At 37.8% G+C, this 15,618-nt stretch overlaps 1 protein-coding gene across 1 annotated transcript in view; it reads left to right on the forward strand.

Moving 5' to 3' along the window:
* Positions 1 to 15,618, forward strand: part of Epac (Exchange protein directly activated by cAMP) — a gene marked incomplete at its 5' end in the record, with an annotated part of 226,736 nt that overhangs the window by 136,291 nt on the left and 74,827 nt on the right. The window contains one exon of the mRNA XM_067140072.2: positions 11,374 to 11,590. Within this exon, the coding sequence (XP_066996173.1) occupies positions 11,374 to 11,590 (217 nt within the window). The remainder of the gene's footprint in view (positions 1 to 11,373; positions 11,591 to 15,618) is intronic.

The following is a 15,618-nucleotide window of genomic DNA, read 5'->3' on the forward strand; positions in this document are numbered from 1 at the left end:
CGTCTGTCGATCCTCAACATAAATTATGGAAAGTCTGAGATAGCTTTCACCAACATATAATGCTAGGCCGCCACAAGTGCTACAATACTTAATGCGTACGCCCTCCACAATTTGTTGATCAGCCACTTTCCACGAACATAACAAGACTACGCTCCACGAACGTTTGAAGTCCAGTCCATTGCAGCCGTGTCACTCGAATACCGTATATCCAGCACTACTTCGTACTCGTACAGTGCGTCAGTTGTCCTTCTTGTCCGTACCGAGTGGTTCAGTTATACAGTGTCACTGGTTGTAGTTGTCTTCCTTCTCGTTCCTTTACAATGTCCCTTGGTTGCCGCCGTATGATCAACCTTTATAGACATCAACATCCCCCTCCTATCAGATGATACGTCTGGATTGGTGCTTGCCCACCAATCATGAGTGATCTCTAGTCAAGACCAAGCCCTGAACTTCTCCTTGCTTCCAAGAGAATAACAAACACTCGGGAGTTTTACATGAATCACCAAAATTCCCTGGTACAACAACAAGCTTATCTCATCAGGCTGGGATATATACATGAGTAATGGAATTTCCTGACACAAGTACATCACAACAGACACTGGGGTAGCCATATGACTCATTCAAATTACCAGAGTTATTACAGCAATGTTTTCCCATTCATGCAAAACAAATTACTCATACCTACATATGTGGATATCTTCCAGCTTATAAATATAAATGACAAAACATACAAATGAAATACCGATAATAATAATAATAATAATAATAATAATAATAATAATAATAATAATAATAATAATAATAATAATAATAATAATAATAATAATAATAATAATAAATCGAATACTGACAATAATATCTCTAACTTATACATATAATTCGGGGGTGTGATATATGTACTATCACATAACGCCCCCTTGGTGAATCGATGATATCATATATTATGATTCACCATAAAACAGAACTTCATACATAACCTTATAATGGCATAACTGAACACATAATTTACTGTAATAATGATATATACATTGCGTCTACTGCATTGTATTCGCACACACAAAATACCATTTGTCCCAACAATAATAATAATAATAATAATAATAATAATAATAACACAACTCTGATTGTTTCATATAGCATTGAACACAATCTATTCTTGCTACTGTACACATACATTAAAATTGATAATATATACATCCAAGGTGCAGATCCTATCTCTTATATCTGCGAAGGCTATAGATATTAAATGTTCCAAGAACCTTGTTGTCAGCGGTTAGGAGCCTATAAGCACACTTGCCTATTCTACTGTCCACAGTATACGGACCCTAATGTAAATGAAAAACTATACATAAACTTAACATTGGCATCGATAAGCGAGGAATGCGTACCGTAATAAAATCCGAACACATCTCTAATACAATCTATCTCACACACAAAGATTCGTACCATCCAGTCACACAAGAATCATACAAACTTTCATTCGGAACATTTATAAAAAGGAAATCCCTCTTTCTGAAATGCGCGGGAATCTCACAATATTTACTCTTCCACAAACTCATAATTAATGCAAGCAAACAGATCACATACTTTTTCACACATTCCACCTCGATATCACACAGCACGTCATTCAAATCATTCACACAACTCTCAGCCTTAAATAAAACTTTACACACACGCTTGGATAGACTTTCTTTCATCTCACGCACACTTCCATTCTCACTTACGCTCACTCTATTACTAAAATTCTCACCATAATACACAGCGAAATTGCTGTCATTACTACTTAATGACCCAACAATCAAGTCATCTTCGCCACCTTCCATATCAGCTACTACTTGCACCACTTTCATTCCAACAACACTGGTACTTTCGACTCTCTTATCAGAAGTTTCATTAATCTCAAAGTCACCATTTTCACACATAATGGACCTAACTTTACTCTCCTCACGTACACTTAAATAAAAAAAAACATCCTCATGATGTATACTCCGTGAACACTCTTCACTCATAAAACAACCTTCATCTACTTCACAAAAAACTTCACTTTCAATTTCAGAAACTTCCACAAGATTATCGATCGCAACACCGCTATTACCATCACCACTAGTACAATGTAAGACATCCGACACATCTTTCTTACTTTCATCACACCCCCTATTCTCAAAATCTCCCTGAACACAAAACACATGGTCATACAATAATTCCTCTTTCACGTCTACCTCGTAACTTACCTGTTTCATCGCGTGAATAGGAATTTCGGTATCGGACTGCCTATCTGACCCAACTAAGAAGTCCGATTCCGGTTTAAATTACTTGACGTAGACTGTTCACTATTATCATGTCTCTGCACTTGATCTGGAGGTCTTTGATCCGTACGCCCCCTACTTTCTGATTCCCCTTGATTAGGTCTTCTGCCATAATATTCCTGGTGATTACCTCCTTGGTTAGACTGTCTGTTTCCCCTTCCGGAATTACCACCCTGATTCCCTTGCCTAGAATGACTGAAATTCTGATTATTCCTATCTCCCCCTAGCTGATTACCTTGTCTCCCATTATCCCCGTAATTTCTACCTTCACTTTGCCTAGTCCTCCCCTGCCCTTCCAAAGCATCAAACCTTATACATATAATTCGGGGGTGTGATATATGTACTATCACACAGGTGAGGTTAGCAGGTTGATGGTGAGTGGATGTAAACAACAATACGCAAACAAACCGTCATGAGCCAATGACAGACAGGGCAGTGGCTGTTTAGACTAACAGGGTTGCCAAGCCACCAACTACAATTGCCCACCCAGCACCTGCATGAGTTAAATAATATCTTTGTTATTGTTTGCAGTTATTTAATTTTCTTCATAAAATTCAAATATATTCGTAGTTTAAATTCAGGTTTTAAAGTTAGAATAGTTTAAAGTACTTTATATAGGCTAATCAAATAATTGGAATAATTTGTGGAAAGTAAAAGTTTTGAGTGTAATGAATTTAGGACGTAATTCACGCAGGCCATAATTAGTCGATCCGTAGGCCGCTGCCCCTCAAAAACTGGCACCCTGGGCAAATGCCCAGTCTGCTCATTTGTAAATCGGGCCTGCCAGTGTTGACATTTTCAGATTTTCATTTCATAAAACAATTTGAATCTCTCTATTACTTGTTCAGAAACGTGTTCTAGAATCATTTTTTCTTTCATTTAATAAGTTAAAATGACTGCTTTTTTTCTGACATGCTTGTATTCCCAAAACCACCTGACATATAAGACTGAGGTTTATACTCATTTACGGTGTAAACTTCATTCTTTATGTTGATAACTTTCCCATAACAAGTATGGCTGCCTAGAGTGCAGAACTTGGTCTGTAATTCAGGCTTTAGTTGCCTATATTATAATACATAATTTCCATGATCTCAGCTTCCTCTGTGGACCAGTAATAGAGTGTCAGCCTCCAGATCCCAAGATCGCAGGTCAAAACCCAGCTGAGGTAGTTGGGTTTTCGAAAGGCAGAAGGAAGTTCATTCAACACTCCATGCCATAAGATGCTGGCATGTAAAAGACCTTTAATGACACATTGGTGTGGCAAACTTAATTGAAACTTAACCATAGAACACCAAGAGAGAACTGGAGAGCAAAATGAAACATAGGAATTGATGCACAGGCAGCCAAGATGGTGTCAAATCAAAATGCTTGCTCATGGTAGCTGAGGCCATACAATTATAAATTTTTATTTTGAATCAATTCTAGATTTATCATCTGCAATATGTCCAGCTCCGTGGCTAACTGGTTAGCATGCTGGCATTTGGTCCAATGGGTCCCAAGTTCGATACCTGGCCAGGTCAGGGACTTAAACCTTCATTGGTTAACTCCTTGGGCTCAGGGATAGGGTGTATGTGCTGTCTTCGACACTATATTTCATCCTATGTAGACGTGCAGGTCACCCTAGGTTGTCAACTCAAGAGACCTAAACCAGACCTCTCTGGAGGCTATAATAAAATTAAAAAAAGGAAATATTCAATACAATGTTTCTCTATATTTTACCTGCTACAAAACCAATAACATTCAAATAAATCAACCATGCCCTTAATTAAGGTACAGAATTTGCCTCATGCAAAAATGGGGAACAACGATAAACCATCTTCAGGGCTGCCGATAGTGGGGGTTCAAACCCACTACCTTCCAAATGCAAGTTGATAGCCATGTGACCCAAATCGCACCCACTTGCTCGGTATTTTCAGAGATGTTATGAAAGAATTCGGGTAAACACAAGTCCACAATCAAAGAGGAAACCCACGTATTTCTTTCTTTGTATAATTTTCTTTTTTAATCCTTTCCCAACATCAATGGAGGAGCGGAAAGGAACTGGCCACCCTACCGTACGTAAACTCCGGCTCAGGAACACCTCTGTGGAGGTTTGGACCTACCTTCGGGCAGAATAACCCTTACCTTACCTTTCCCAACATCCTAGTTTCCTGCATGTCGGGATATACACGCCAGCTATTTCCACGGTAAATATATACAATATGTGTGAAGCAATTATGTGTGCTGCTGCTATCCGTGGTTATTCTATAGAACTTTTAGCAATGTCACAGCCTTCTAGATGTGTTAAAGCTTTGTTTTACGAGTTTTACAGGTAAATAAAGAACAAGCTGTTGTTTGCGTTTGGCAGCTGTGTGAATGGTGAGCTGCACAGACAGGGTAGTGCTACTTCTTCTGATACAGCTCGATTTTTAGATGAAATTGACAGCAGTGATGTCGAATTATCAGTTATGGACAGTGAGTTCGATGTTTCTGAGAGCGATGATGACAATTCTAGTGAAATGAAAGTAGTTGAAAGCGAGAATGAAAGCAATACAAATAGTAGTGAACCAGACAATGGTTGGAGAGTTAATCACCCAGCTGATCCGAACTTTGTAAAGAAACCACACACTTTGATTTGTATGTTTCTCACCTCCCGCAGGTGAGAAACCATCTACTCCCTTTGAATTTTTTAAACAATATTTTACGGAAGAACTGGTACAACAAATTGTTGATGAGACTAACCTCTATGCAAGAGAAAAAATACAAATGAATACACCATTGAGGGAGAGGAGTATCTGGGCTAATTGGCCTGATGTGACAATCACAGAAATGAGGGCTTTTCTTTGTGTAGTACTCAGTATGGGCATGAATCCTAAACCAGATATAAAATATTATTTTTCTGAAGACTGGGTAGACAAATGCTCATTTTTCAAAGATGTGTTTTCCAGAGACCGTTTTCTAACCATTTTTTGGATGTTCTGCTGCTACTAGAACCAGGGGCGACAAAATACGTAATGTAGTGGACTATTTGGAAGGGAAATTAAGAGAGTATTATGTTCCAAGGCACATTTCTATAGATGAAAGTACACTGGGCTTTAAAGGAAGCATCATTTTCAAGTGTTACAATCCCCAGAAACCGACTAAGTGGGGACTGTGCATATTTGTAGCAGCAGATTCAAAGACAGCATTTGTATGCTCATTCATTCCATACTATGGTTCTAGAACAACAAATGCACTAACACATCTAAATCATCCGTTTACAACAAGAATTGTTCTTCAGTTATGCCAACAAATGCTTCAGAATATCAATGACACTGCTGGCTTCCACATCTACACCGATAGATTCTATACCAGTTGTGATCTGGCAGAGGAACTGCTGAAATTAGGGTTTCACATAACGAGAACAGTGAATACAAACGGGAAAGGATTGCCAACTGAAATGAAATCAACTGCTTTGAAGAAGATGAAAAAGCATAATGCTGTGGCATTTAGGAAGAAGGATAAAATGGTTGCTCTTTCATGGAATGACAAAAGGATTGTGTCAATGTTGAGTACATGGCACAACATTGGCATGCAGTAATATACACCTAAAAGTAGGAAGGATGTTGATCCTATTTTTAAGCCTGTAATGATTTGTGATTACACTACTATGTGAGAGGAGTGGATATATCCGACCACTATACGTCAACATATAATTTTGGGAGGAAATCTTACAAATAATGGCGTAAACGTTTCTTCTGATTGCTGGATGTCTGTGTGATGAACAGCTTCTTATTTTGCAACATACGGAGGAAATCACAGCAGCAGAAGCCACTAAGGCAAAGACAATACAGGAAAGAACTAGTACGAGAGTTGGTTGGTAATATTCATAACCGAAATCTCAACAAGAGAGGATGACCACCAACCAGTAATGAAGAAGAACGGCTGATTGGGAAGCCTCACTTCATATATTCAAACACCAAGTGAAATTCCAAAGATTGTGCAGTGTGCAGCAATAGGCAGAAGAAGAGAAACAATATATTTTTGCAACACCTGCACCAAGAAACCTGGACTTCATCCTGGAATTTGCTTCAAGAAGTACCACAAAGAAGAAGAAATATAAGTAGGCAAAATTCAAACTGTCTGTTTAACTACATGATCATTGCTAATAGTATGTATCTAGATTGATAAAATAATTCATAATATTGTGAATCAGACTTTTGTATCTTCATTCTTCGTTGCAAATATAAAGCATTTTTGAAGGTAAAAATATGACTAGCGCAGGGCTACACAAGAAAAAAAATTGTCTGCCAAGGGTTACAATTGCTTGGAGGGAAGAAAAAAGGCAGGAAAAAAAGGTTTACTCAAAACCTAACTTTTGTCCAATTTTAGTTCAGTAAACTAATAACACTAACAAGGGAACTATCCATACAGCCATATCAAAACCGACAATGACATTTCGAGAGGTGATGAGGGGTCCATAAGAAAGCAAAGTACAAACATTTAGGTGCCATTTCAAGCTGTAAGGTCATGAAATCGACACGGAAATGTCTGATAGCATTGCACGCATTAGCATATAGCTCGACAAGGATAGCCCAGGTGATCAGCTGAAGCAAGCGCTATACCTTGAGCTTTCTGTGTCAGTCAGTTAACATATGTTCCTTTGAGAGAGCAGTCATAAATCCGGCTAATGTTCCGGAGTATGCTTTACGTTATATCTGAGAACAAGTTTACTCCTCTTACCATGAAATAACTTCAGAAGAAGGCAGATGGGACAACATGTGATCAAACTAATTGAAAATCAACGCATGGGTGCCAGCATTGTCTCAGAGTCATGTCTGGAAAGAAATAGTGACAGTGAAAGTGATAGTGGAAGCAACGACACCTCATCTGCATTATCTGGAAGAGACGGCAGCACCCCATTGCCAGGTACGAGAGGTGTTACGGATCCGAGTTTGAGCCCTGAGTCTGATTCCCATCAATACAGTGAAGAGACACTGCAGTCACCTAACAAATCTACTAGTTTAAGCTATGCTCCCAGTTCACAAGAGAAAGTGAAACAAACCATAGATATTTCGTAGAAGAGGAAAGCTGTAAATTTATGGTTAAATAAGGGGGGTAAGAAGAGGCTTTCATTAACCACTGTTCACAAAAGTTGTCATAAGGTAACATCACTATGACAACTGTACAGGTTGAAGAACCAGTTAGAATCTACATCAGTAAGACCCATTGAACACAGGAAATTGATGCATACAAAATTATTTCCTTGCTTTGCAGAAGCAAGAAGACTGAAGTGGAATGTTTGCGATGAAAACCTGCTACTGTTGGTCTTGAAAATTTCAAAAGAGATTTCAATGGGATAAACTAATTTCAGCACATCTACTACTTGGTTGAGTCATTTCAAAGAAAAAGTACAGAATAAAAAAGAGAAAAATCATGCAGTTTGTATCCCGTACATATCTGCAAGAAGAAGATGAAAAAGATAAAGCCACAAAGAAATTTGTGAAAGCAGCTACAGAGCAATTTTTAGACTACACCCCTTCTTAAATATACAATACAAATCAGAGAGGTTTTGTACACGAAATGAAAGTGAAAAGGACTCTATTGCTTGTTGGTGTGAAACATACAGAAACAGTCGCTTAGTTAGTTAGTGAACTCATATTTTCATGCACAATCATGCCTACAATTAGCATAGCCAGTACTCTTTTCCCAAAATTATTCATTGTACTACAGGAGGCAACTGGAACTTTTGGTCTGAAAGTTTCCAAAAATGTGTTTCATGCCAGGAATATAATCGTATCAGCCACAAAATCAGAAAAAAAGGAATTAGAATATTGGTTTAAAGAATCCTTCTTCCCATTTGCAAAAGAGAATTGTTTGCTATTATTAGATTCCTGGACTACTTATAGTGATGAAAGCTTTCTTGAAGGCATTCCCCAGGCAACATTATTGAAATTCTCCAGATTCCTCCCGGCACTACAGGGAAAATACAGCCCTTGTATAAGTTTTTCTTCCAGCAATAGAAGGTTTTTTATTGCCGTTTAACAGACACTATGTTTGCTTGTCAAGATGTTCAGTTTGATGTTTATCAGAGAAAACAGCATACTGAAAATGCAATCCTTCATTTGTTTTCAATTTTCTTCGCCACGATTCAAGGACATGATTAAATAATTTTGGTTCGCAACCAATTACACAAGGGAGAGACTACCTGAGTTCAAAATGCCTGCAAAATATTGCCTTCAAACAAGTAAGGAAAACTGTGAAGAAAAATGTGGCCTTAAAGTACATAGTCATTGTGTATAGTGCCAAAAATATTTGTGTTTTCTTCATGTGATTAACGCAACACATTTATGTTTCACATTCGTTTCTTAACAATTAAGTGACCTTTGTGCATGGTAATCTGCCAGTTTGTTCTCTCTCTCTCTCTCTCCAGCACAACTGCAACTCCACTCCGCTATGTGCTGAGTGAGCCAGCAAGGTGCAAGGGTTATCCAGTAGGTCCATTGTCACATGGATTTTGTATCAATATTTTGATATCTTCCAGTGTGAAGTGGCAGCTAAATTTTTGTACATCGCTAATTTATGGTCTCCTCATCCTCTCTGTGAAATTTTATTGTCAATTTCGATATGACTGTATGGATAGTTCCCTTGTAAGCCAAAATTTCCAAGTTCTAGCTGCAGAGATTTCAAAATTATAGGGACAAATTCGGCTATTTCAACAATGGTGAAATAGGGAATTCTAACTCCCATTAAATATAATCAAACCATTGTCTCCTAGGTCTACTTCTGTTTTTCTCACCGTCTCCCAAGTAACTTACTCTAAACCATTTGCCTCACATAACTACACTGTCTAAGCTAATTAGTGCGCACAGCTTTATCTAAAATATTCATTCCCAATGTACTGTCTGACAGCAATGGATCGATTCATCCATTGGCCAGAAGTCTGGCCACTGGAACGCATCACAGCCGAGGACGTCGCTGAAGCTTTTGTAGCATGCTGGATCTCTTGCTTTGGATCACCACACAATATCACGACCAACCAAGGCAGACAGCTCGAATCTCAGTTGTTCCGAAACCTGGCGATTCTCACCGGAACCTCACGCTCCCAAACAACCAGCTGGCATCCTTGCTCCAATGGCATGGTTGAACGTTTCCAATATCAACTCAAGGCAGCCATCATGTGCCATTCTGATATGTCTTGGCTGCAAGCCTTACCAATTGTCTTACTTAGTATCCAAAGTGCGCATAAAGAAGATCTTGGCGCTTCCTCGGCAGAGCTAGTCTATGGAGAACCAATTCGACTTCCAGGAGAAATGCTTTGTGCCATGACAGACAACCGCCTTGAGGACACTTCAAACTTCGTAGTCAGACTCCGCCAACAAATGAGTCAACTGCATCCTTTACCAGCATCATGGCATGATCAACATTCCACCTTCATCTTCAGGGACTTGAAAACTTGTACTCATGTCTACCTACGTGATGACACAGTCCACGGTGCCGTACATCTGCCATACACTGGCCCACATCGAGTGTTGGATCAAAGTGATAGGACACTGACTGTGCAGATAAGAGGCAAGCCTGTCCGTGTTACCATTGATCGGATAAAACCTGCTTTCCTCCTGGCTGATAACACACCCTTAGCAGGACAAAATACCACTCAGGATCATCGCATCAGCCCAGAGAACACTTTCTACAATGACACAGCCGCAGCATCACCTGCATCTAAAAGTGCTACACTATTCCGCGACTTGGCAACTACAACTCACTCCGGCTGAAGAGTTAGGTTCCCGGACTACTTTCAGCCGTGACTATCTTGACTCCATGGGGGGCTGGTGTGGTGAAACTACGTCATCGCTCCGCCACAGGAACCTAGAGGGCAGCAACTGGACCTCGCCACACTAGGCAACACTGGTGAAAGCATGTAGACTGCCCGTCTTCTTTATGATTTCCATGGCAGCATAATTAAAACAAGATGGCTAACACTTAGGATATAGTAAACAAATACGTCAAGTTTTCTACATAATGTTATCTATGGACTGTATTGTAGGAAAAACAATGTAAAGTTCTGTGCAGAATAAAAATGCAGTTCTATTTAATATTGTGTTTACTGTAGCTGGCAATTTAATAAGTGTAGTGATCCCCACAAACATTATAAACATTGTTCAATTTATTTCTTGAATAGAATGAATAAAAGATGATCGACTCTTACAGAGGAGGGACAGAAGTCAGTGAAAACACAGAATGTTGCAGCTGGCCAGATCACTGCAGGCAGATGTATTCTAATGTGGGATCTCCAAAAAGAAACTACAGTTTTGTTAAATAAATATTTCTGGGGACCTTCATCTGAAGATAAAAATAATTTCAGTGTTTTCTCAACAACTTTGTCACTGGAAGTTTTATTTTGGTTCATGAAACAAAAATTGTCCAGTGATCTATAATACACACACAAAAAACTCATACTTGGTTCAAAATATGTTCATTATACTGATGAACACAAAACACCACCATTATGTGTGACAATAAAGAATTAAGATTTTTTTAAATGTTCGATATTCCAGTATGATTTTGAGGTTCAAAATGAAAAAGATGCTAAAAATTCACCTTCAAAGACAACTTATAATTTATTTTATGACACTATAATACAGTTACCTAATATTTGTGCTAACCTTTGTGCTCTCCATAAAATTTCCTACAAGGTTTTCCAATTTTGTTTAGCTAAATCTGAAAATTTACATATTTTGCAAAAGTGCTCTTTATTCTCCCACCAAAGAAATGTTCTCCTTCTTGTCCTTAGAAATATATCTTCTTGTGCACTTACACACAGAAAAAAAGCTATTACAATTAGCATATAACTTGCATAGCTCAAACACAAGAGATTGCAGGCTACACAGTTTAAATAAAGGAGACTCATCTGTTTTCTTTTACAGTTTCATTACAGATGTGTTGCATCTTGAAATTATTTGATCAGTTCCTTTTTTTTAATGTTTGAAGACTCAACATAGTAAAAGAAAATGTTTTAATGTTTCGTTATGTAAGAACCTAAACTATTTGTCAGTTCTGCAAGAAATCAAAGATATTGCATACATTTTATGATCATTGTGTTCTCCAGGAATTAGCTACTGAACTTGAAACAGACTGCATGCAGTGGAATAGTCTCCAGGAAGAAGCCAGCCTAATACACCATGTTATGTCTCAGCTACGACGATATCAAGATGAGCGGCTTTTACATTCAGGACAAATGTGGAAACTACCCCCTTGTGGACAGCCTATCAGTTTATTTAGTGGTTCAACAGAAGGACGGACGATCATCCGAGGCACAGATGATAGTAAGAATATCTTGTAATACAGTCTTTTTATCAGATTATAAATAGCCTCTTCTGAAATCTTAAGGGTTGGTCATATAAAACAATCATTACCAAAGCTAAAATACCTAAGATTAATAGCAAAAAAATTTACCTTTAAAATATTAATACTCTGTCCTAGAAACTGAAAATTTGGTGCATGGATACTTTCATGAACTTATGAATCCCTTCATCATAATATACTTCTCATTGGTCCATCTACAAATTTTTTACCTCAAAGTAAACACAGTCTGAGAGCAATAGTGACTCAATGGCCGAGCAGTTCTCCAACACTATGAAGTACTGTAAGTCTGATCAAAGTTTGAAAATGTTGTTAGATTTTCCCAGGATTTTAATAGGGATGATGTTGTAAATCAATAGTTAATTTCAGCTTTCAGGAACGTTGAAGAAAATGGATATCAATTTACAAAATATTTTTTAACATAACCTGCACATACACTCATGTTCATAAAGAACGGAACACTTTGAAGGCTAGAGATAGGAAGTTCATATTCACAGGATATTTTCATTAGTATTGCACTAACCCGCGTCCAGGTGGGATACACGAGTTTCCAGACTAGCTCTTAATAATAATTTCATCTGCCAAATATTCCTGGGTTGTGAGTTCCGCGTGAGAAAGAACACCTATGGCTTACGGTAAATCCCAACCTACGTAGATGAACGTCTTCAACACGCTATGAGTCGGTTACCGTATATGTATGATTCCGCATTTTATCGTAAAAATCAGATTATCATGGCTTGTCAAGAATTCCGTACATGTCATCATCATGATCGCAATCAGAATTAGTCATTATAAGCTTATATCTAATACTTATTCTAAGTAGACATTGAAAGAATTTAATGTTTTTACTACTCAGCTTTTATTCATAAATTGGTCTAAGTATGGGTTGAAATAAACGTAGATTATCTTGAAAAATTATTTATACACTGTGGCTGATTCCCTATGCAATCAGCATCTCTAAATAACGCAATTATATTGCCTTGAAGAAAATAGGTTTAGGAAAACCTCTAATAAATAAATAAATGAACTTAGGCCTCATTCATCTGAATCATAGTCCTGGCCTGTCAAGGAATTGTATCATAATTAAGTAATATCCAAGAAAATTAAATGAAAAGAAAATAAGCAAATCATATAATCAAGTAAAATCATTCAACATAATTATAAAAGTTGGATGCATCCAAAAGATTTAAGTAAAATAAGCTATATTCCCTACTATATACAATGTTGAGTTTCAATTGAAAACGAGAAAACGCAAAGAAGGTGGCCAATAATTAATCAATCAATTAATTAATTAATTAATTAATTAAGATCTGGAATCTTTCAATATTAAGCTAAATTGCTTCTCAAAATTACCAAAATTCAATCGTCTGAACCTAAATTCACATGCAATAAAAGAAATGCATATCTCTCGGCTGAACACTTCACATCAATGTCCGCGCACAGTAGAAAAATCGTGTGAGAAGATTAATGTCTGTCCATTAGGGATTTTCTCTATTTGAGGTTCCAAATTATTTCTGTTTCATATTTCATCCTAGCTGACCTCCATATAAGCAAATCTAAGTCCACTTTAAGTCGTAAGCATTCTCAAATTAATTTCATCGTAAGGCTTATATGGCTAAATCATTCAATTATTATTTTAATTCATGGTTAAAATTCAGTTAAAGTGCGTATATGACTTAACATAACATTACCAAGTGTATTCAATTAATATTCCAACGAATAATACCATGGGTGGAAAAATTGACACATAGGAAGACTCTATCTTCATCTAAAATCCACATATGAAAGACTAAGTTACCAGTGATGTCTTATACTGCTCCCATAAAATCATAAGTTGAATTGCCGTAAGTGAGAATACATGAAAATAATCGTTGATATGTCAGTGAAGGCCTAAATATTGACGTAAGTGGCCTCTCAGCTCTTCTGATGATCCTACTTACTTAATTAATTCTATAATGATGGCATTGAGATCGTATCCTAATCTGTATTATATATATATTAGGGAATAAAATAGCAATCGGAAACAGTACGTTTCAATACCTATGCCTTAGCATGTGCAACCTACACATACTACCATCTCTCGAAGAAATACTATGACCAACTTCCTAAATATCAATAACTATGACCATCAAAATATACTATCAACTCATATGCTAATTACATTCACCATTTAACACTTCCATTATCGCGTAGCATTTATAATCGAAGCACTCGTTTCATCAAAATATGCAACATATGTGCCATAATCTACACATATAAAAAAAATCATTATCATTACTGTCATAGTATCAAAGAACAGCACATCGTAACCTTAAAATTGTGCCACTATATTTTATTGTAACATTCCCTAAATACGATCTTTACGCTTGTTATTTGTTAAAGCCATCACGCATATAAATATTAACTTCCTCTTAATACTCTAACACTTCACTTACAACGAATTACGAAAAATATCAATCACTTCTCCACTACTATATTGACAAACTTACGAACGGCATTCACTGGTATTTCACACCTATGTCTGGGATTTACGGTAGTTTCAGATGAATACCTATCTCCTTGTGAGCACACTCGTATATTAACTACGCACACACAATGTCATAATGCACATTATATATTAACCAAAAGAATAAGGTTTTCTACTTACGACACGACTCAAATGGGGACTTATCTTTGCTTATTGGATATTGACTTCCATCTCGCTGTTGATCGTCATGGGATGGTAGGCCTCGCTCCATGGTTCGGCTTAAGTAATCGGGTCCATCTCGTCATCACAGCTGATTACTGCCCTCCTGGATCATCCATCTCGTCAAGCGTCACCATAGCCAGAGTAGTCTTGCCTCAGCTTCTTAGAACATCATGGTGGTCTTCATTGCGTCAAGGACAGAATAACACAAGGCATTAGTTGATTTATACATGCTGTAATCTGCTTAGTAATGCTAATGCGAAAAATATATTTGTTTTCTGGTCCGTCTAATTTGCTTATAAGACTCTAAATATCGTGTTATTTCAACTGCCTCGCTCGTCGAAACGTTGTGAAATTTACGTGCTTTTAGAATTGCACTCTATTTTCCGTTTAATTCAGCTCTCTTGACGTTATGCAATATCGGGCAAATAAAATGTTCCGAGCCCAACCGTGACGTAGTACAGATCCAACTTGACGTTTCTTAACAGCTGGTCTTTAATCTCACGTATATGTCAATCACAGCTGATGTTTAACGGGTTATCGTAGATTTGATCTTATCTCCAATAGTTGATTAAAGAATCCGATAAGTAGTTGGTTTCTTTACGTGATTCCGTCTTTCTTCGATGCAGTGCTCAATTGAGATTTGTTCTAATGGAAGACTTTTTTTTCCAAATAATCGATTTAAATAATCCGCTCTCGTCATTCTTTCGCACCGCCTTCTAAAAGTGGTTCTTTCCGTGATTGCCGGTTGAATTTATTATCTCTTCATCTCGTACCGCTGCTAATTGCTCTATTTTAATTCTTTAATGGCTGGAGCGCCATTTTTGTTCCAAATACGGCAACTATAGAACGGTGAAATGGCACAGTATATTCTGCAGAAATGATTAGCATTTCAGTCACCCAGGTTCAGCATGTGACCTGTTGCCTAGTAGGCACTGGGTCCTCCATGGGCACTGATAACTTGTTCCGTGCATGATGGCATCAACGTGTATAAGGCACGAATGGCATCCTGGGGTATAGTCATCTATGCTGCTTTCATCTGGTTCCGCAGTTCATCTTTGGTGGATGGCATTGGGTCACAGCGCTGCACCGTCGTTTCACCACATCCCACACATTTTTGATTGGCGACAAGTCCTGTGATTGGGCAGGCCAGGGCAACAGTCTGATATCCTATGACAACAAGAAGGCACAGGTTCATACTGCAACATTTGGTCATGCATTGTCCTGTTGAAATTTGGCGTCTGGGGTGTCGTGCAGAAAGGGTACAGCTACGGGTCGATGGATGTCATTCACGTAAGTCAAACT

This window comes from Anabrus simplex, chromosome 2 (assembly GCF_040414725.1).
Source record: "Anabrus simplex isolate iqAnaSimp1 chromosome 2, ASM4041472v1, whole genome shotgun sequence".
In the NCBI taxonomy this organism is placed as follows: domain Eukaryota; kingdom Metazoa; phylum Arthropoda; class Insecta; order Orthoptera; family Tettigoniidae; genus Anabrus; species Anabrus simplex.